This window comes from Muntiacus reevesi, chromosome 9, assembly GCF_963930625.1.
Source record: "Muntiacus reevesi chromosome 9, mMunRee1.1, whole genome shotgun sequence".
NCBI classification, from domain to species: domain Eukaryota; kingdom Metazoa; phylum Chordata; class Mammalia; order Artiodactyla; family Cervidae; genus Muntiacus; species Muntiacus reevesi.
In genome coordinates, this window is record NC_089257.1 from 53,581,549 (window position 1) to 53,604,761 (window position 23,213).

At 39.7% G+C, this 23,213-nt stretch overlaps 1 protein-coding gene across 1 annotated transcript in view; it reads left to right on the forward strand.

Annotated features, from left to right (window-relative positions):
• The window catches only part of SPON1 (spondin 1), a 303,413-nt gene that overhangs the window by 124,393 nt on the left and 155,807 nt on the right, over window positions 1–23,213 (forward strand). The window contains exons 4-5 of the mRNA XM_065944964.1: window positions 3,685–3,758; window positions 9,541–9,663. Of these exons, the coding sequence (XP_065801036.1) occupies window positions 3,685–3,758; window positions 9,541–9,663 (197 nt within the window). The remainder of the gene's footprint in view (window positions 1–3,684; window positions 3,759–9,540; window positions 9,664–23,213) is intronic.

A 23,213-nucleotide genomic window follows, 5' to 3' on the forward strand; every position in this document is an offset into this window, starting at 1 on the left:
CAGGGACCCAGAATGTGAGATCATGAAGACAGATTTGGGATATGGTTTGGGCAGGGTGCTCAGGAGGCACTGGACAGAGATAAGGCTAGACCACCAGGGCCTGATCAGAACAAGGCTTGTATCCCTCAGTGGATCTGCACAGAGTTTGAAATCCAAAGTGTATGGTCCAGAGGGTTGGCTCAGTTTGGGAATGGGGATGTATGCTTGCATTTTTATGGAGAGCTTCATGTTATCATGACCCAGGCTCCGTGGAGACCCACTGAAGTCTCAGATCTCTCCACTGTGTGCACCATGAGATCCTAAAATACATTCCCCCAAAATCAATCTGAGATTACGTTTTATAAGAGTACTTTCCTCACAGTGCAGTTATACTCTTTATTCGTAATCATCTTTAATCCTTACAAGCACTCTGAGTCTCAGACAGACCGTGGGCTTTGGCAGTAGATGAAAGACTTCAAAACCCTGAGCATGTTACTTAACCTCCCTGTATCTCGGTCATCCTCACCCATAAGATTAGGATGAAAGTAGTACAAACCCTCATCTTAATCCCTCTGAAAATAAGAGCATTTTGATAAGTTTGCTGAACTTGACCTAAACTGATACGAAGCTGTTTATAGATTTTATTTACTCTCTTAGAATGAGTATTCAAATATTTTGCTGCAGAAGGTGGATGTGTTTGGTCATGGGGTTGTTAATGGCCTATTGCCATCTTCACTTTCTAATGTCTGAAAAACTCTGAACCCAGGAATACATCTAGCCCAAATGTTTTCATAAAGAATTTGAGGACCTGTAGTATATGTAAAGGATAAGCTCATAAGATAATGCACATGAAGGACCTCCCTAGCACAATGAGTGGCACAAATCAAGGGCTCAGAAGTTACAGCTATTATCAAAAAGAGGGCCACCTTGACTTCATAAAACAAGGCTTGTAAGAAACAAATATCTTAAAGAAAATATATTTTTCTATCTCTGGCCCTTCAACTATTTATAATGATAGTTTTGGAAAATCTGCGAGTGATGTAATTTTTCTAAGCATCATTTTTTCTGACATTAAATCATGTTCTTGTTGCTCAGTCATGTCCAACTCTTTTGTGATCCCATGGCCTGTAGCCTGCCAGGCTCCTCTGTCCATGGGATTTCCCAGGCAAGAACACTGGAATGGATTGCCATTTGTGTCTCCAGGGGTTCTTCTTGACTAAGGGATCGAACCGGTGTCTCCTGCATTGCCGGTGGATTCTCTACCACTGAGCCACCAGGGAAGCCCCACCTTTAAATCATAGGGAGGATGACAACTCAGAATGTCTGTTACAGACTCTCACAAAGACAGGTGATGGTAGATTCTGGGAAAAGAAACAGCACAGGTAAGGGAGTGTGGAGTGGAAGAAATGTTCAGAGAAGGAAGGATAAACTTCTCACAGTCTGGCACCCAGGGAGCATGGCACAAAATGCCAACAGATAAAACTAGGAGGTGTTTGGGGGAAGATTTTTATGAAAAACCTTGAATACCATGGTAGGTTAATATTTTATCCTGTAGATCAGGTGTTTTCAAATCATTTTATCAAGAGATTTTTATTGAAACAAAATTTTATTTGCATGAGAGCTCTATATACTGCAACCCCACACAAATCCGTTTTTACTTTTTGGTCCAAATGCTCTTTTAAAAGGGCAAACCGGATCATCTCACTTCTCAGGGCACATTCCTCAAAGACGTCTCATCAAGCTTGGAGTAAAATGCCATCTCCCTGCACGGCTCTGGGTAATTTGGCCCTGCCCACCTTCCCAGCTCATCCCACACCTCGCTGGCTCACCAATGAGCCACAGCCCTCCCCACATCAAGGATCTTGCACAGGATGCCCTCATCTTTGCTCCTCCATCCCACTTGTCTAATTAGCTTCTACTCATTGAAATCTAAGCGCAGCCACCTTTTCTGGGAGGAGCCGTTCCTGACTTGGTCAGGATCCCCTGTGTTACAGTTTCTCATACCCTGTGGACGTCTCCATTTGTTACCTGAGGATTTGTTTGTTTGATACTTTCTCCCCACTGTTCAGCCAACTCTGAGAATGGGAAGTGGCCCCATATGTCTTGTGTATGACAGTGTCCCTGTTCAATGCCTGCTCGCTAAGCACACCTCCAGAAACTATCTGCTATATGCTGGCCAAAAGCCAGTCATTTTTCAACCTCAAAATATTCTTTCCAAATTCTAACTATTGCAAATACAACAGGAAGACAAATGGGAGAGGAGGCAGCTTTGGGTTGAAATGAGGTTGGTTGAGTTGAAATGGTTGCAGCAAGAATGTGGGGCCTGGGATATTTCCCACTAGGCCTACTCCTTGCCCTCCACAGAGCTCCCTGAGGCATTCTCACTGTAGTAGGATGCTCCAGCTAGCAGAAGGCTTTTTTAAAATTTGACTTTGGGGTGAATGTTCTCCAGAGTGTTCTCTTGGCTTGAAGAAACTTTCTGCTTGATGGTCAACAGAATGGATAAATATTCACAGTAGCTTTGTGTCAACAGGAAGTATATTTCATTCATTTATTTCAACATCTCTTCTCTCTTGGGGTGGGACGGACTGCAAAAGACATCAGTAGGCTGGCCTCAATTTTATTCTTTTGTGTAAGACTGGGAGTAGAGTAGATATTTCTTTGGAAAGCCATTTGGCATAGGCCCAGACCATTGAGAAAACTGCCTCTGTGCTCAGCAGATCCATGCATACTTGGGCTCTTCCTGGGTTTGAAATCATGTGACATGAGGCAGCTTGTGTGACTTTCCCTGGTTCAGTGTGGTCAGCTGTGATGGAGTCAAGAGCTCCCTTTATCTGTTAAATAGGGCAAATCAAAGTGAAAATTACCTTTTGATTGAGTAGCATGGCTAAAGAAAATCAATAGAAATGGCCTGAGATCCACTGGCACCGTCTCAATGCTGTGCTGTAGACTTTTCAGATTGCTGGAACACTGGGTTTCAGGCCTCTTCCAAGGGCAGCTGAAAATCAACAGTTGAGTGGGTAAAAGGAGACGTCGTATGTCTGTGCAATCCTAGATTAAAGAGAAAATATATGCTGGCCAAATCAAGTCATTTTTCAACCTCAGAATATCTTTCCAAATTCTAAGATACTGTGTTTGAGTTTGACATGTTTAAGAGAGATGTAACAGCTGCAGTTGTCTTTGTTCAGAATGTAAGAGACAGTTTCGTCTAGACTTTCAGGAAAGATATAGAATGACATTTTCAGAACAAATCAAAATATATTTTTAAGGTTTTTTTCCCCCTTCAGGAAGAGAATTTGACATGCTTCCCTGATTTGAATTTGGTTGATCTATAAATGGCCTCCGTCGTTTGATATAAAACTAGAGTAAATGAACCATTGAGAAAAGTTACTGAAAGTGCTGTTAGTTCACTGTCCTACCTTAACAGTAATGTGAGTACCACCAACATCACCACAGTAACTAATATTTATTGAGTGGTTTCTAAGTGTGTGCTGAACTCTTGACATAAGAGTTCTTACCTTAGTTCTCATGGCAATCCTAGGAGGTAGCTATTAGTATTAATACCAGTTTTCCACTGAACAAACCAAGCCACGTGGAGTTGAGCACACTCCCTCAAATCCACACAGCTGTGGGTGGGCCAGCAGAAATCTGACGTCCCCCAAACTCACCCTCCTCACTGTGTGCTTGCGTCTTCTTTCCCCACAGGGCTAGCATCGTACAGAAACGCATCATTTATTTTCAAGATGAAGGCTCCCTGACCAAGAAACTTTGTGAACAAGGTAAGGAGGTCTGGATGTGTGGACTGGAGAGGACCGGATAAATGGAATGTGGCTCAATCAGTCTCAGCATTCGGCCACAGGAATTAAGGCAGTGGGGTTTTCTGAGTTCCTCCAGGTTCTGCTTCCTCACGTAGTTCCAATTTTTCATCTGGCTGTGTGCTGTGGATAATTGGATCTGCCTTAAACTCTAATTACTCAGCTTGATTCCCTGGGTAGGAGATAATATACCTTATATTGGTGTCGTCGTCTCGTTATTTTTGTGAAACAGTGATTATTCTGAAGAAATTCCTTGGAATAATTCACAGGACTTAATTAAGGAACACACAATTGTGTACCTCTAAAAAGTCTGTAATGGTTTTCTGGAATAATCACTAGCAGGAACTTGTGGGGCACCCAGGCAGGATGAGCAGATTTTCTCTAGGGAACGGGAATGCCGAGGGGGCTTTGATTTTGTGATCCTTACCTCATCTAGGGATCTGGTCTTTGGATGTGCAGGCTTGTCAACTCCCTCTCCTTTGGTTGAAGGTGTTCTAACAAAGCTTATGGGGACCAAGTAGGTTGGGGAAGTTGGAGCAGAGGCCTGGATTCAGATCAAGCCAGGGTTTAAATCTTGCCTCTGCCCTTCCTAGTCTAATCTGCCTGCCAGTGCAGGAAACCTGGGTTCAATCTCTGGATCAGGAAGATACCCTGGAGGAGGGCATGGCAACCTGCTCCAGTATTCTTGCCTGAAGAATCCCATGGACAGAGAAGCCTGGCAGGCTACAATCCATAGGGTCACAAAGAATCAGACACAACTGAAGTGACTTACACACAGGCACGCACGTAGTCAGTGGTTACCTTCAGTTCTCCATGATACTGTAATGTATAGTACCCTGCCTCCTAGTACATAGTAAATATACATATATGTATGTGTGTATATATATACATGTACATACACATATATAAGCTCATACACACATATATATACACATACATACACTTATATATGTGTGTATGTTAGCTATTGTTATCAACATCCCAGGGCTTATTTATTAATCTACCATGAAAAATTAAGATTTGAAACATCTAAATGTGTTAGAAGTCATTAAAGAACTAAATAAAAGTGAAAAATGAGCTGAAATTGTACATCTTCATGCTCTCTTTTCTATTAATTTGTGCAGACTTTTTATTTACCTTTAGAGTAATTCATGGTTTGAGAAGAAATCAGTCTATCATGGTTTGAGAAGAAATAATTTTATTTCTAGCAAATCATAAGCTACAAAGAAAAAGAAAAGTTGGTAAATGTCCTCTAGGAAAATAATAATAACTAATTTATTTGTGCTTGTTGTATGCCAGGCACCGTTCTAAGTACTTCACATGCCTTAATCATGTCATCAGCACAATAATCCCAGGTGAATTACATCATCCCTGTTTTACAGATGAGAAGCCTGAGCCATGAAAAGTTTAAATAGCTCACTCAGCTCACTCAGCATCAGACCGCTCATGAGGAGGTCAGAGTTTGAACCTAGGAGCCAGTGCCCTAACCATTTCCTTTCTATCAAAGTGCCATCTCGCAGTTCAGTAGCTTGGGTTGTTGCTTTGGGTAGGTCAAAACCTGGGTCTCCCTATGGGTGAGCTGGGGCAGAAGATAGGTCGTATGTGGAGGACTGCTTGGAGAGCATGGAAGGAGCTAAAGGGGGAGAGTTGGCTGCCCTGCATCAGGTCATGCCTGTCAAAGGGGCGAGAGAGCTGAACCTGTGGACCAGTGCCCCGGGCATCTTCCAGGTGGGCGTCACTATGCTTGGATATTGGGATTTTCCTTCCCTATATTTCATAGTCCACAGATTTGCTTAACCTTCACCCAAACCCAGAACATCTCAGCCCTTGAGGCTCTTGGTTTCTAACAGACAATCCAGTCCCTGCCCGGCTTGCATGTGATGACATCCAGGTCCCAGGGCATAGAGTTGTGGCTATTCTAGCTCACCTCTTGGTTGGCTAATCATGGCCACCATGGTGCAGTTTTGTTAGTTTGACTCTCAGAGGACAGCCTGATTTCCCAGATTTGAGGATTTCCAGAATACACTGCACCATCAGCCTCGTGTGTTGACAGCAACCAACAGCCAAAGTGCACTTTCCAAAGCCTCAGTCCTGATGTTGTGAAAGCCTTGTCTGAGCTATGAATATGCTAACATTGTGCAGATAAGCATCAATGAAAAGGCACTGCAAATCTCTACTCACTTCTGAAGCAGAGAGCCTACCAAAATGACTAAGCACAAGTCTGTATAAAAAGACCTCTTTCCAATGGCAACTTTGTAGACAAAAAAAGACCCAGGAGGACCTGGGCTGCAGGATTGTGAGTTGCAGTTGTAGATGATTCCTGGAGACAGCAGATTCATGAGGAAATTCATCAGTTAGCAAAGCAGATCCCACACAGAAAGTCTTTAAGATGCAACCATAGAGCAAAGGGATTCTCTCCAGCTCTTTCATTAAAGTATTCACACTTTTGTTGAGTCAAATCAAATCTGTCAAGGAAAGAGAGAAACTAGTGTCTATTTTTTTCCCAGTTAAAGCTATTAATCCATAGGGGAAATCTAAGAATCGCACAGATTAAAAGCAATGGTAGTTATTTTTCAAAAGAGACATGAAACAATAAGTTACTTATAATTAAAAGCAGAAACATAAAATATTCCAAAAGGTGACCTATAATAAGCAAATGCACATATATGCTCACTTTAAGACCATGTCACAGACAAGGGAGAAAGAGGAAAAGATGAAGGGGAAAGCAGAGATGAGAGAAAAATGTAGATAGAGAAGGGATAATCAGCAAGGGAAAAGGAACAAAAATAAGACCAGAGAGACTTGCCTGGTGGTCCAGTTAAGACTCCATGCTGCCAGTGGTAGAGGTTCCCAGGTTCCCTCCCTGGTCAGAGGACAAGATCCTATGTGCCTCAAACAAGACCCAGTGCAGCCTTCCCCAACTCACCCCCCCCCCCCAAAAAAAAAAAAAAGAATAAGATAAGAGTAGAAAAGGAAGCTGGTAGACTAAGAGTAGAAATGAGGGGAGCAGTATAGCTTGAGAGATGCTACAGGGTTTCAAGTTACCTGTATTGTGCAGGCCCTGCAAGGTTAGGGGAAGAGGGGTAAGTTAACACTTGCTATCACTGCCCTTTGAAAACCTGATTCATTTTCAGTGGGCTTTTCCTCAGTAGGAAACAGTGTGTCTGTTTTTATTTTCAAACTTAGAAATTTATTTTTTCAATGGAAGCTTCTTTTTCTTTGGAATTCCAAAGTGTTTATTATAAGTGTTTTCCCTTGAACCCCTGGATGTACCTTTAAGTTCACTGCTTATATCAGAAAGCCCTTTTGATAAGGTGGAGCTACCAGTTTGCCTTATTTTGGTTCTTTGAGAGATTATTGCTGTTTCATTTAACAGCACCTAGTCGGAGAAGGCAATGGCACCCCACTCCAGTACTCTTGCCTGGAAAATCCCATAGATGGAGGAGTCTGGTAGGCTGCAGTCCATGGGGTCGCTAAGAGTCGGACACGACTGAGCGTCTTCACTTTTATGCGTTGGAGAAGGAAATGGCAACCCACTCCAGTGTTCTTGCCTGGAGAATCCCAGGGACTGGGGTGCCTGGTGGGCTGCCGTCTATGGGGTCGCAGAGTCGGACACGACTGAAGCGACTTAGCAGCAGCAGCAGTAGTTACAACTGAAACCCCAGCATGTATCTCTTAGCTCTGAATCCCTTTTTCAAAACTAATTTAGTCTTTTTAAAACATAGTTGATCATAGTGGAATTGTGAAAAGGAAAAACCTTCAAGAGTTACTCATTTATGCCACCTTTCCTGAAATATATTCAGTAGCGCTTGTCCCTTAAGTATCAAAGTGGCTCACAGCAGCAATCAGATCTGGACTCCGTGTACGTAGGGAAGTAGGAAGCTTGCTTCTAACACACACAATGCTCTAGCCTCTTCCTAGTGTACAAAAAGTAGGCAGACAATGATTTCTATTTGGGATGGTTTCAGATCTCTTCTTTAGGGCTATTTAGAGATCCTGGAGCTCTGTAGATAAGTATTTTTTTTTAATGCACAATTCTTCGTTTGAAAAAGCTAAATAGAAACGCACAGATTTCTCCCACTGGTGTTTATGCAGACCTATGCAGAAGGTCTTTCCTGAAGTGATACAGTATACAGGTTAAGGGTGATCATGGGCTGTGGATTCAAAAAAGACCTGAGTTCCAGTTCTGCCTGCACCACCCACCAACCCAGTGACTTTGGGCTGGTTACCTAATATGCCTTAGTTTTATGATCTATAAAATGGGGTTAACCAAAGTCCTGGTGTCCTAGGATTATTGCCAAGATTAAATGAGACAGTATATGGAAAGGAATCAACACATACAAGGACTCTATGCAATGCAGTGATTATTACAGTATCCTATACTTTTGTCTCCATCCTCAAACCCAGAATTCACTTCTTTCACCTATCTCTGATTTTGCATATTCAAACCAAAATACCTCAGTGAATTCCATAAGGAAGACTTGTAAAATGCTCTCCCTAACTCTCAAAAAGATTTTTAAACTCTCTTTTGCTTCTCTTTATATAATAGTTAAGATTAAATGTCCAACTTGCAAAAAAAAAAGGGGGGGGGGAGGGAGAACATTCATGTTAATACCTCCTGAGGAACCAAAGGAAAAGCAGTTGAGGCAAGTTGCATCTGTAGACATTGTTTTCATCTTGCAGGAAGCAGAACAGACTAAAAGCAACAGTGCAGTTAGGGATGTGGGCCTGACGATTGGAAGTACTGAATTTATTCATGTAATCTCTTTTTTTCCACTTATCAGCTATTCACAGCTAAAAGTGGGGGTGGAGAGGGAATCTCGAGTTTTCCCCAGCTCTTTCTATTCACAGCTAAAAGTGGGGGTGGAGAGGGAATCTCGAGTTTTCCCCGACTCTTTCTATGCTCAGAAGTAAACCTGAACTTATGAACATATTCCCAAACCACTAACCCTCCCAGTAAAGTCTCTGAAAGCTTGATAAGAAGTGATGTGACTACATATGCACAATTTTTTAGAAATAATTTTCAGCAGTTCCTTATGTCTCTCTGCTTGTTCTCATTGCTCTCCTTTGAAGCTTTTCCTTCTTGTCCTGGTAGTTTAGCCCCAGAGAATATTCCTTAGAAAACACGCACACACATGCATATTCCTCTTGAAATATGGTGGAGAAACCCTATTGTGGGAGGGATGGGAAAGGAGATTCAGGTCCAGAAAGGATAAAAATAAACTTTACCAAGATAACCTCCATTCCAAATGCTCTACGTTATTGGTCCCATAGGTCTCCTCACATTATTAGAGCAAAAGTTCTGATTTATTTTTAATTTGAAAAATATAGTGATCATCCTTAGAGTTAAATAAAATCTGTTATAGCTGGACCTGGTTCTGAATTATTAATCAGTAAAAACTGCACTTCGATTCCCAGGTGAATCAGTGTTAAAGCATCGGCCTGCCAATGCAGCAGATGCAAGTTCAATCCCTTGTTCAGGAAGATCCTCTGGAGAAGGAAATAGCAACCCACTCCTGTGTTCTTGCTGGGAAAATTCCATGGACAGAGGAGCCTGGCGGGCTACAGTTCATGGGGTCACAAAGAGTTGGATACGACCTAGTGACTCAGCACACACACACACACACACAAACTACATTTCACATTCTTTTCCCAGGCATTAAGGACAGGATGAGACCAAGATGTCACTGCCTCATAAATGACTCACAGTTGCTTCCTAACTTGCTGACTTTCCTGACTCTTTCAGATTCCACATTTGATGGCGTGACTGACAAACCAATCCTAGACTGCTGCGCCTGTGGAACTGCTAAGTACAGGCTCACATTTTATGGGAACTGGTCTGAGAAGACACACCCAAAGGATTACCCTCGTGAGTAGAACAGCTATTTTATGGGCTGGGGGAGAGGGTCTTACAAAGTTTTGTCTGATTGTGGGGTACACGAGCTGATGCTCCTTACTTATTCATGAAACACATTCCAAATAAGTGAATTCATTGAGACAGGTGGATATCATAGTGGTAGGCATTCAGCTTCTCTGCATTGCATTGTTCTAAGTGTTTTCTTATCTGTGATTTTAAAAAATATTCCTGAGGTCATGCTGCTTATCTTCAGGCCAGATATTTGATCACCTCAGTTCTCTTAAAGTGACTGTATTCACACAACTGGCCTATTTGTGCTGGAAGAGCTGGCAAAATGAACCTTGACTTCGTAGACCAAGGTCAACAAATATTCAACATCCTCAACCAGAGCATGCATCAGGTGACATATCAGATACCACCTTAGAATCCTCGTGGCACCATGCTGCAGGTAGCCAATACCAATCCATGAGAGTTGTCAGGCAACCCCAAACTTGTTGTTTTAGAGTAGACCCTTAACCAGGACCCTACCAACTCCCTTTGATCAAACAATTGTCTCATCAAATGTCTAACGTGTCAAACACTGTGCTAAACTCTAGATATATTTATAACTGTGAATAAAACAAGACACGACCCTTGTTTACTGGGGAGAGAGACATTAATTAACCATACAAATGATATGAAAATCATAACTATTAATAGTGAACTTATTATGTGGTGAGAATTCTCATGTATATGTCATTTCATCGTCAAAATAACTTGCTTTTGTGGATGAATTTACTGGAGAGCACAGAGACATCATGATTTACTCCTAGTCCAGTGTAAGTACAATCATCCCTCGGTACTCAAGAAAGACTGGTTCCAGGAACCCCATGGATATCAAAATCCATGAACGCTCAGTGCCTTCAATAAAATGACATATGCAGATCCTCCCATATACTTTAAATAATCTCTAGATTACTTACAATACCTGATACAGTGTAAATAGTTGTAAATACATTGCAAATGCTGGGTCAATAGTTATTGGGTGGCAAATTCAAGTTTTGTTTTTTAAGGCTTTCTGGAATTGTTTTCCCAAATATTTATGACCCATGGTTGGTTGAATCAGCGGTTGTAGAACCCTCAGAATAAATGGTTGGTGGTAGTGGATCCAAGATGCAGAAGAGTTCCATCAGGCTCCTTGTCCTGCCTTTGGTTTGGATTGCCTTTGACACGCGGTGTCACCCATTCTCTGATGGGTGGCAGGATGTCCGTGTGTGGCACTGAACATGCTCTTTCTGCTCATTGTGTTTTGTTCTTGTTCACTTCACTCTGGAGTTGCCAGAGCTGGGAAGGAACAGGGACACTGCAGAAAGGGACTAAAAAGGGGGATTTAGGTCAGCTTCAAAGGAAGGCGGGGCAAAGTGTACATGACTAAGACTTAAGAAGACCCAGTCCAGACCAGAACCTCCACGGTCCCCAAACAGCCCACCCAGAGGGGACTCCAACATTTCTTGGCAGATCAAGAGCCTTATTGTTAATTTTACCCACATGTAATCAAGGCTTGCGATCTTAGAAGTTTCATACTAGTTCATGCTTCTGACTCTTGATCTGATTCAGCTGGTGTGAGAGACCTGTGTGAACAATCTTGGACTCTGCCTGAGGGGAAAAAGAACCACTCAACAAGTATGATGGAAAAAATTTCCTCTAGTGTCTCCCATCCATTAACCCAGAGGAAGTAAAATGTCAGGGGCTCATTACTCATCTTTTGTAATCCTACGGTACTTCTTGCTCTTTTTCGTTCTGACACTGGTTATTTCCCAGAATTTTTTTAAAATCATTCTGGAACAAGGTTATGTATAAATAGATAAATAAACTTTAAAATGCAGATTTTTTTTAAAAAGAGTACAGACCATTGTTTGTGGGTCTTTGGGCCAAATCAAGTACAAATTGATACAGAATTTCTGTGGAGTTTTTTTGGGAGTTTCTTAATACATGTGTAAGCAGACATGTGTTCCAGATCCCTGAGGAGACTTCCATAGTCAGAGGTCAGAATATGCCTGATTGTTGATTGGAAGAAAATGTGGTCACTATGTTCAGAAAAGCACTTATCACATCACACCATAATTATTTCTTCAGGAGCTTTTCTTCTCCACCACACTGAGAAGCCCTCCAGGACAAGAGCCTCAACATGCTCATCTTTCATTCTTAGTGCCTGCAAGTGCCTTTGGCCTTCCCAAGTCCTGGGTACTGATCGGTGGACTCCGAGTGGCATGCACCATGGCCCAGGAGGCAGATTTGTAGCCCACGTAGTCATGATGGTCAGTACCGAGCTGGGAAAGAGCCAGACTTTCCCTGGAGGGAAAGGGGTGAACTCAGACACTAAGGGCCCTGGAGTAAATTAGAAGAGCACAGAGAGGTGCCCTTGGGAATAATTGGGTCTAACTGGGAACTTGAGAATTCAATATTCACAGAAGTGATTTCTGCTAGTCTTAAGTCATAGATGACTTTCATTTTACTCCTCCAGGGACGATTCTGTCTTCATAACCAGCCCTGGCTGTTAAGCCTAATTTCATCATGACACTTTTCAGCAATATTGCAAACTGATACATGACAAGTTCTCCTCTTTTCACTAATTACTCATCCCAAATTCCACTTTCTCTGCAAGCATCTCAGAGCAGCAGTTCTCAAGCTTTTTAATTTCAGGGTGTCTTATACCAGCTTAAAAATTATTAAGAACTTCAACATGCTTTTGTTTAGATGGATTGTGTCTCAAGATTCACCATCTGAAATATTAAAACAGATATTTTAAAATATCACTTATTAGTTAACTTTAAAAAGTAACATATAATGAATTAACAATGATTAGCTTATTACATGTTGACATGTTTTATGAAAATGGTTGTATTGTCCAAACAAAAGAAATTTAGTGAATAAGATGTCATTGTTTTACATTTTTGCAAGTCTCTTTAGTACCTGGTTTAATGGAAGACACCTGGATCCTCATAGTTGCCTTTACATTTAACCTGCTGTGGCATATCTTTTTTTCCTATTTTTCTTGGCTTAAGTATATGAAGAAAATCCTGTCTCACACAGATATGTAATTGGAAATGAGAAGAATATTTAAATAACCTTTTCAGATAATTACAGATAATCTTATTTGATGCTACACCCAAACTCTGCAAATGGTAGTTTCTTAAAGGAGAATTACAATGTGGAATGAGAAACCACATCAGTGAACCTGTACTCTGTAACACTGAAATGTGTTGCTTCCCCTTGTACTTTCAATGAATCTTTCACAAACGAATGATTTTATAACATTATCTATTGGTCATTTGAAAAATATTGGTTTACTGAGCTGTGCAGATAATCCAGATACTGAAACATTTCTTTATGCCACATCAAAAGTCATATTTGTTAAGATCATTTCCAATCTCATCAGTAAAGTGTTAATGTATTGGAAAGCTATCAAATTCATGGCAGTGGATACAAGTTTCCCAAGATCCCAAGCTTTGCTTGAAACCTCAGGTTTTATCATTGGCAACAAATACTGTCAGGTCTTTTTCTTGAAGTGACAGGTTCATTTCATTTTTTAAGAAAATGTATGCCAAATTCTCAAGTCTGAATAACCATAATTTGTCATTCATTCTTTCAAGTAAAAGTGATGTTTTATGACAATGAAAGTGTCCAGCTTACACCTCAAGTAACTGTACAAGTGCTTTTATTTAATATACAGCAAAAAAGCTTCATGTGTTTTTCCCAATTAGTCATGCAGAATAATAAAAACATGTGTACTTAAAGGTAGAGAGTTAATAACATTAATAACGTATATTGTTTCATCAACGCTATTCCTTAGTGAAACTGACTTTTGGGGTTGTTTAGGGCTACTCCCTGGTGGTAAGGAATACATTTATGATTAATATAGTTCAAGGCCACTGCCTTGACCCTCACTGAGTGCCATGAGTTTTGCCTGCAATTGCTTTTGCCACATCAGTGTTACTGTTGACACACGGCAAAAAGAAAATTTTGTCTTAGTATTATTATGAAAGCAGTTTTCACCTCATAGATCCCTCTGAAAGGGCTGGAGGTGGGGTGTGGTCTCGGGGGTCTGTAATCGTGCTTAAGAATGTCTGCAATAGGATTACATAGCAGCCTAAGAGGGCTGTCCTTCAGTCGTCTTTGGGAACTTGTCCTTGAGAATTCACATTGGAATCTACACTGTGGCTTTCAGCCATCTGTTGTGGTAGGCCACATCTGCAGGTAGCTCTTCTCAATCATTATTCAAAATGGTTTGTTCCAAATGCTGTTTCTGGGGGTTCCCTCTCTTGGAGGACAGAGTATTCTCTGTATCTATGATGCCCCTGTCTCATAGAGGAACTAAGCCTGAGATGAGGAAGGCAGGAAGATGGTATAAATGATCTCTGGCATTCCCTCCAATTGCAATGCCATAGATCACTGCTGACCATCTGGAAATAGTAAAATCTTTTTTTTTTTTAATTCATTCAATCATTAGTTCATTTATTTGGCTTACTGAAATCTTTTTAAAACACTCCTAAGTGGGTAGTTTCTAGAAATCCATTTGAAACCTAGATCATGCAAGTTTTACCTTATACTCTTATTAGTGGGAAAAAAATCCAAACACAGACACAGACACAGACACAGACACAGACACAGACACAGACACACACACACACACACACACACACAAATTAAGGGCTCAGATCACATAGCCAGAGAGAGTTCAGAACTGAAATCAAAGCTCAGATCTTCTGATTCCCTTTTGCCTTCCTCTGGGGCTATCACAAGGCAGTCTTCTCTCCCCTGCAGTAAAGTTACATATCTCATTCACAAAGCATCTTTTAATAAGGCCCTGCTATTACCACCATGGGCTCAACTGCTACCAAATTCTGAACAGCTTGGTCCCACTGTACAAAGACCTGGGCTGCAGAGATCCTAGTTTAGAAGTCAGAGCTCTGGATTCAGTGTTAGGAAAAGGGCATGCCCCCAGTGTCTGTCCTCGGTACTGCAAGTCTGCAGTGCTCCAGGAGCATTTCTTCTTTACAGGAACCTGGTGAGTAGGCAGCGCTACCGTGGAGGGATGTCTCGGGGCTGGAGATGTGCCCACTCTTCACCAGGGAATTGGGAGTAGCCTAACAGGTGCTGTGTCTCTTTGCTGTCTTGCTCTGAGCACAGTATCTGGGTTTTTGACAAATGCTTCTACCCCACAGAGACTCTGTAATCTCCCTTGACAATGTCAACTGCATAACTTCCCTCACTTTCGATGTAACATTGATTTTAATACTGTTTGACAAATATATGTTGACAAAAGGAACATTTTTTCCAAGAGCCAATTTTTTTTTCATATGGCAACAGATTGCCTAGAATATAAACATGGCCACTGGAATACTCTATGGAATCAAAGTTAATTTCAGCATGAAACTCAGCCATCTTTTCCATTGGTCACTTAATGTTTAAAAATTATTAATTCTTAAATCCAATCACATGAATCACCACCACTGTTAAACTTGGCAGCTTCTTTCATTTCTTCATATAGTCAACTGTATGCGGAGTTTCTACATCACATTTGAACACATCATGTCCTACTCTTCACATTTGATTTGGTTTCCATCATCATAATTTGTAACAGCTTGTTCTAAGTCACTTATCAAACTGTTCTGTTATTGAACATTTAAGTGATATTAGGTCTTTTGCTAATATAGAAAGTTCTTCAATAAAATACTTTCTTCTTCAACTCTTCCTCCATTCTTCTACCTTTCTTTAAATTATTTCCTTGAAATAATTTCCAAAGAGTAAGACTGTTGGATTAAAGGATATGGACATTTTTTGGCTCTTGAGACTTTTTGCCATGCCTCTCCAAAACATTTGTATAAGTTCACGATGTTAACAGTAATGAATAAATATGTCTGTTTCTCCCGGCCTCTTAAGCATTCGGTATCACTTTCTCCACTGGGTTTGGCCAATTAATGGTTATAAAAGATTAATCTTATTTTAAACTGGCATTGATTTAATTACACATTTGAATTTTTTTCATATTTATTGTCCTTTGACTTTAAAGTCAGCCACTGGTGACTGGGGTGTTGGCAGAAATCAAGCCTGATTTTGCTTATTACCTCCCCAGGGCCAAGGTCATTATCTGGTACATTGAAAGCCTCTCAATAAAGAGTGCTGATGAATGATGAGTAGCAGTTATGAAATGAGCAAGGAAGAACGTGGAGGGAGATGAACAATGAAAAATCACTGATGAGGTTGTGGCAGGAGAGGGGCGGGTACTTTATGTTGCTGCTGAGGGGTGAGCACATTGAAAGCGGCAGGAGGTATAAGGAAAGACGGGTAAGGAAGATACTGCAATGATGATGGTAGCTTGGGCTAAGGCAGTGGATGTGGTGATGGAGAGAATGAATAGGTCTGAACTCCCTGTTAGAAGGAGACTCTGCCATGGATTAGATGTGGAGAAGTGGAAGGGAGAAGCATCAGAACTCACAAGCCAGTCTCTGGCTTGCAGATGGAGGTACTCTTTCATCTTAAGATATTCCTCAATATTGTCTTTCCATATTTATAAATGATTGTGAAATCATTTTTATCAAGCTCTGTAAAGGATCCTGTCAGAATTTTAAGTGGGATTGTATTAAATCATCAAATTACTTTGGGAAGAATTGTCAGCTTTATAACATTTAGCTTGCAGAGTTCCTTCCCACTTAAAAATAAGACCATTTATGGGTTTCCTTAGCCCAGTGTCTGTAGCAACAATGAGCCCAATGTGGACCACAGCCCCCTTCTCTTGATCTAACTTCAGAAACAATTCAGCATTCAATAAACAATAATTCTACTTCCCGTCATCACTGGGAAATCTCTTTCTGAGCTGAGTAACGGTGCCCATCAGAGCTTCCCAGCTGTGCCACCACCAGGCTGAGTCACGAACAGAGTATGTCGCCAGGAAATAGAATTCAGCACCAAGCACATGTGCCATGATACACTGTTTCAGTAAAGAAGGAGCAAAGAGAATAGATGAAATAGCTTTTTCTCTCTCTTCTCCTCCCTTCCCTCCATCTCTTTGGGGAGTGTTACAGTAACAACTCACTGTAGTATGCTTTGAGAGAAGAGAAGAACAAATAATCTCATCTTCCCATTAACACGCAGGTTGAATGCACATATTTATCTTTGATCTTTCCTCAAATTCCATAAAAATAACACTAGGTGAATATATATGTATCCAAAAAGATAAGAGGGCCACACCATACAAGAAATATCACTAAAATCTGGGAAAATAAAAGACCCGTAGACAAATGGCAACTGCCAAGCAGAGCAGGGAAAGATGAATCTTACGTATCGAGTTGACCAAAACATTCATTCAGGTTTTTCCATAGCATCTTAACAGAAAAACTCAAATGAATGTTTTGGCCAACCCAGTACCTGCCCAGGAGATAGTGCAGAAGGAGCAAGCCCACTCATAGTACGGAACACATGTTCAGAGAGAACCCCGTGTTCAGCACAATGAATGAAAAAGTAGCTCAACACAACATCATGGAAGTTTAGAACAATTGGGATAGGACAACCCTGAAGAGAAATGGGCATTCAGAGAAATGGATAACAAAAGATCAGACCTCTTTAGAGCAACAGAAGAACTACACAGCAATGGAACACCATCAAACTCCAAGCTCATGGTTATAAATTCTCAGGGGGAGAACTTTTGTTCAGCCCAGAGTCCTGGTTGGGATAGAGATCCCCTCTTGTCATCTCCATGTCCTAGTTAAGTTTCTTTCTGGATCACCTTTTTGTTGAAAGTGCTTTTTGTTTTGATAAGAGAGTATGTACCAGGTAACCTCTATTTTTCTATATTTACAGAGCTTTGTATTTTTTTAGTAACCTCATATATGTTTACTTTAGAAAGCTTTATTTTAGCTTATTCCACCCCAGGTGCCAAGGGATATGTTAATTTATGGCACATGAGCATCTCTGGTCCATGTGAGGTCCCTCTGGATTTATTTGTTTTGTTTCATCGCATCTATCCCACAGTTATTGTGATTACAGTCACATTAAAATTTTTTTCTGCCATCTTATTTTATATTTTCTGAAACTACTTCTTTTCTTTCCACTCCCTGAGTCAAGATTTTTGCTGATGGCTTAAAAGTTATTTGACTCATTTTTTGGTTCTTATGGTGGTTGGCTTTAATTTAAGACACATGCTTGTGTCTATGTACCTCTATTGAGTTCATAAACATTTTTATACTTATATCTTCCCTGAACAAAAACAAGAACATTAGCATGCTCTCATTCCTTTGGTCTCTATGATCCCTGTACCCAAATATACACTTCATACTGTATTTATATTCTTTTCCATTAGAATTTATCATAGGATATTGAATATAGTTCTCCATGCTATACAGTAAGACCTTGTTGTTTATCTATTTTGTATACAGAAGCTTACATCTGCTAATCCCTCCCTCCCTCAACTCCAGTCTATTCTATCTGTGATTCTTTTTCTGTTTCATAGATAGGTTCTTTTGTGTCATACTTTAAATTCCACATATAAATAATATCATATGGATTTTTTCTTTAGTCATTGCTTTTTTATACAACCATAAGCTTCAGTAAGTTTTGATCACCGTGGCTTTTTAGTGTTTTTCATATTGAGTATTTCTTACAAGAGTTTCTCCATAGCAGGTCTTTGCAAGGCAAACCCTCTAAGGTTTTTGATGTACCTGAGAATATTTTTATCATGCTCTCACATTGAAATAGCATATGGCTCAATCTGTGACCTAAGTTCAGAAACCTTTTCTTTCATACTGTAAAACACTGGATTCTTATATTCCACTGTTAAGTCCAGTGTTAACCTGATTTTTTATTTATCTAAGTGATCTACTCTTTGTGCATTTCATTTTTTTTAAATGTACCTTTGAGGGGCCTTTGGGCTGTGTCTAATGACACCTTTTGCCATGCTTTCTCAGATAAAATAAAGTTACAGTTCAAAGGAAGACTTACACACACACACACACGCACACACACACACACGCACACACCCATGCACACACATATTGTACCAATGTTCTTTCTTGGTTTTTGTACTGTATCAATACTGCAATGACATAAAATGTAACTATTGGGAGAAATTGAGTGAAGAGGATGCAGGACTTCTCTGCACTGTCTTTGCAAATTCCTGTCAATCTACACAGTAAGTCCCCTACCCTTTCGAACTTTCAAAGATGTGAACCTCAGGCATGAATGAAATTGTGTCTTGCCCTATTACTGATGATACTTCAGCTCGACCATCTCCCACTTCTCTCCCTCATGCAGTCGGTAACTCTTGCCTTTTCACTTGATGCCAACCCCTGTAGGCCAGTTGTTGTACTGTACTACTGTACTTTTCAAGGTACTGTACTGTGAGATTTAAAATGTTTTCTTTTAAAAAAATGTATCTTTGATAGTCTTCATACTAAATTCCTTAATTTTCACGATGAACATGACTAAGTGTGGATTTTTTTTTTCTTTTTGAAAAACGCTTTACCATTCTATGGGTTCTTTATATATGAGATCTTTCCTCTTCCTTTAATTCTGGGAGATTTCTTTTTCACCAGATATTGTCACTCCTATTTTCTCACTTTCTGAGCCTCCAGTGACCAAGATGTTGTCACTTTGACTCATCCCCATGTCACCTAGGTTTTACTTTAAATGTTCTCTCTCTTCATACTTTCTGCCACCTTGTGGGAGCATATTTCTCACTCTCCTTCCCCACATCTCTTTCTTCAGTGCTAACCACTCTGCTTTTTATCCCCGTTACTGTACCGCATATTTTAACCATCATGTGGGAGTGGTTTTTGTAGACTTTTATTTTAAAATAATTTCAAGTTGATCTAAAAGTTGCAAAGATGGTACACAGAACTCCTTATCTTTCACTCAGATTCTGTAATTGCCATCATTTTACATTTGCTTTATCATTCTCTCTCCATAAATATATGTATATTTTATGTTTTTCTAAACTTTTGAGAATAAGCGACAGACAGCATGCCTGCTCCTTTACCTCTAAATAGTTCAGTGTGTATTTCTTAAGAATAAGGGCATTCTCTTACAAAATTATAGTACATTTATCTTTAATATTGATAGAAATACTATTTTCTAATCTTCATATCTTATTCAAAGTACACTAATTGTACTTCTAATATTCTTTATGGCAGGACTATATGATATCAGTATTATGCAAGACATAAAAATGAGCTAGAAATGTAATTTTAATGTTCTAGTATCTACATTAAAAAGTAAAAAGCAAGTGAAAATAATCTTAATAATAAATTGTATTTAAGCCAGTATAGCCAAGATAATAACATTCCAACATATAATTAATATAAAAATTATAATAGAGATAGTTTACATTCTTCTTTCATACTAAAACCCAGTGTGTATTTTTTAATTAGAGCAGTTCTCAACCCAGACCAGCCTCATCTCAATTATTCAGTAGCTGCATGTGGCCAGTGGCACCCACAGTGGACTATACTGCTCTGTAGCAAAGGAAAAATATTAATACAACGTCTGGTCCTGGATTCGAGTCAGGATCACACATTGCATTTACCTGTCAGGTATCTTTAGCCTCCTTTAATCTGGAACAGTTCCTTAGTCCTTTAAATTTTATGACAGTGACATTTTTTGAGTACCAGGCAGTTCTTTTATAGACTCTCTCAATTTGGGGTTATCTGATGTTTCCTCACAATTAAGTTCAGGTCATGCATCTTTGGCAGGGATACCAACAAATATCTGTTATAAATATCTGTTTAGCACCCAATTTACATTTGGTTCTTTTTCTTTACTTCTTGAATTTGCATTCTATTACAATATCCTCACTATACTTTTGAGGGTAGGTATTATGCTCACGTTAAATTTTTGGTCCAGCTGTTGCAGTTAGCTGCTTCGTGTTCAGTTTGTTTTCACTTTTGCTAGTTATACCCTTTGATATGTAGTTTTTGTGGCAGATGGTCTTATGTTTCTCTGGTGATTTAACAATTAGGCCTGTTAGTATTTGATGGGAAAGGGCCAAATCCTAGGTGGTATCTCTTCAGATGTGTTTAAGGGAAAGAAAAAGAAGAGACTAGGGAAGAAAGTACCACATCACTGCTATCAATTCCTCCATTTGCTTCCATTCCACTGGGTAAGTTAGTAAGTAAGTGAAGTTGCTCAGTTGTGTCTGACTCTTTGCAACCCTGTGGACTGTAGCCTGCCAGGCTCCTCCATCCGTGGGATTCTCCAGGCAAGAATACTGGAGTGGGTTGCTATTTCCTCCTCCAGGAGAACTTCCAAACAAGGGATCGAACCCAGTCTCCCATTTTGCAGGCAGACTTTTTACCACCTATCCTCATCTGGACGCTCAACAAAAATCAGAAATGGAAAGACAAGATCTCCTTAGGTTCTAATTCCCAGCTCTGTGAATCTGGAGAGGAAGGGCATAGAGCAGCCCCCTTCACCTCTTCTTCCCTTGAGAAGAGCTTTCTGCTGCCCTGAGAGTATTATGACTGGGGCCAGGAAGGGAGCTGGCATGGGGCTGCAAACATCTGGATTACAGGATAAGTAATGGGCCTCTCTTGGCAATGTCAGAAGGGGTGGAATAAGAGAACTCCAACAGCCCCCTCAGATTCATCCCCCCGCCCCCCAACGAGTCAGAGGAAAGAAGAGGACTCCTTACTCCTCCATCCATCCTCTTACTCCTGGGTCAGGTCGCCTCTCACCGCATCCCCACCTTCTGTCAGAACAGCCTTTGATCTCTCCTTTATTTCAGTGCTCTGTTAGTTCCCTGAATCTGTGCTTCCCTCTGTTTCTGAAGTTTCCCAGGGTTGAATTAAGTGGAATGAAGAGTGTGTATGCTCATCTGCCATCTCATCGGGAACTAGCAATAACCTTCCAGACTTTGTTGTTGTTTTGTTGTTCATTCCATTTAGTTCTTGGCAATATCTAGTCTTACTGCTATACTGTGGTAAATTTACCTATGTTTTTCAGATTCTTTATTCTATTACCTTATAATTTTCTTCTCAATTTTTTTATATTCTGGTAATGGAGTATTGATACCTTGATTTTCAATTGTGTACTTATAATTTCTCTTTGAATTTAACAGTCTTTGTTTTCTGTTTGTTGCTATCATCTTTGGACCCTACAAACATAATATCATGATATCATAGGTCTCATTACTAACTCTGACTTCCACCATCACATAATTAACGTAATTAGCTTCCCTGAATAACCTTTGCCTTAAACCGTGTCTGACATCCCACCTGCTTTTCCTTCACTTTATCTTTTTAGTGTCCTTTTAATTTATTTTTTTTTTTATGTTTAGACTTCCTAAGTCTTTTTAAAAGTTTCCTGGTAAATTATCACATTAATCCAATTGGAAGTGTTTTGTTGTTTAGGCCAAGAGAGGTGTTTGCTTCTTTGTTTGTTTACTTCCCATATGATTATTTAAACTTACAATTATTTTAGCCTTATTCAGTTTCTGTTCTGCCATTCTAACTTTCTACCTCTCAGCTTATTTTTTAATTGAAGGATAATTGCTTTACAGAATGTTGTTGTTTTCTGCCAAACCTCAACATGAATCAGCCATAGGTATACATATGTCCCCTCCCTTTTGAACCTCCCTCCCTTCTTCCTCCCCATCCCACCCCCTAGGTTGATAGTGAGCCCCTGTTTGAGTTCCCTGAGCCATAACAACAAATTTCCATTGGCTATCTATTTTACAAATGGTAATGTAAATTTCCATGTTACTCTCTCCACACATCTCACCCTCAGTTTTTAAAAATAAATTTTTTTTAGATTTCCCTGGTGTTATATAGACAATGCCTGTGCTTGGTTTTACTTTTGTTTATTTTTATTCCCTCTGGCAACAATCTTTTTTATTCAATTAACTATCAACTTAATATAAACAACAAGATATTCTGTTTTACCACTACATCCATTTCTTAATAGAAGAGTATATTTTTGATTCACTTTTATGGGAAACCTTTGCAGTTTTTTTTTTTCCAACTCTTTTCTCACTTGCATTTACTCATTTAACTTATTTATTTTAACTTACATTTATTTAAACAATTCTCCTAATTCCCAAATCCTATCACAAACAATTCTTCCCAATTATTGTTCTTATTTACTTATCTCTTCAATAGGTACTTACTAATTCAGGATTTCTTATATTTTTAACAGCATCATTTTTTTTTCCATGTCTGTCTTCTAAGATCAGATATCTTTTGGAAGTTACTTTTAAAGCCAAAGTTGTTTATTAGTTGGTGATTAAACACCTTAAGACTCAAAAATCTATGGAAGTATTTGCCTTTGGATAACAACTTGGATAAAAACCCAGAGTATACTATTTTTAATGCTGTGGTTTACACATGGTTTTCCATTACGATGAATGAAACATACTTCTTATTCACTTATGAATTCTATTTTTCTTTACATGAAATCTGTAATCCAGCTCCTTACAGAGTGCTTTCTTTTTTTCTTAGAGATAAAATATTTAATGATGCATGTTGATCTCATTTTTAAAGTGGGATCTTAAATAGGGCTGTATTTATACCTTAAATTATTTTACTTGTGGATAT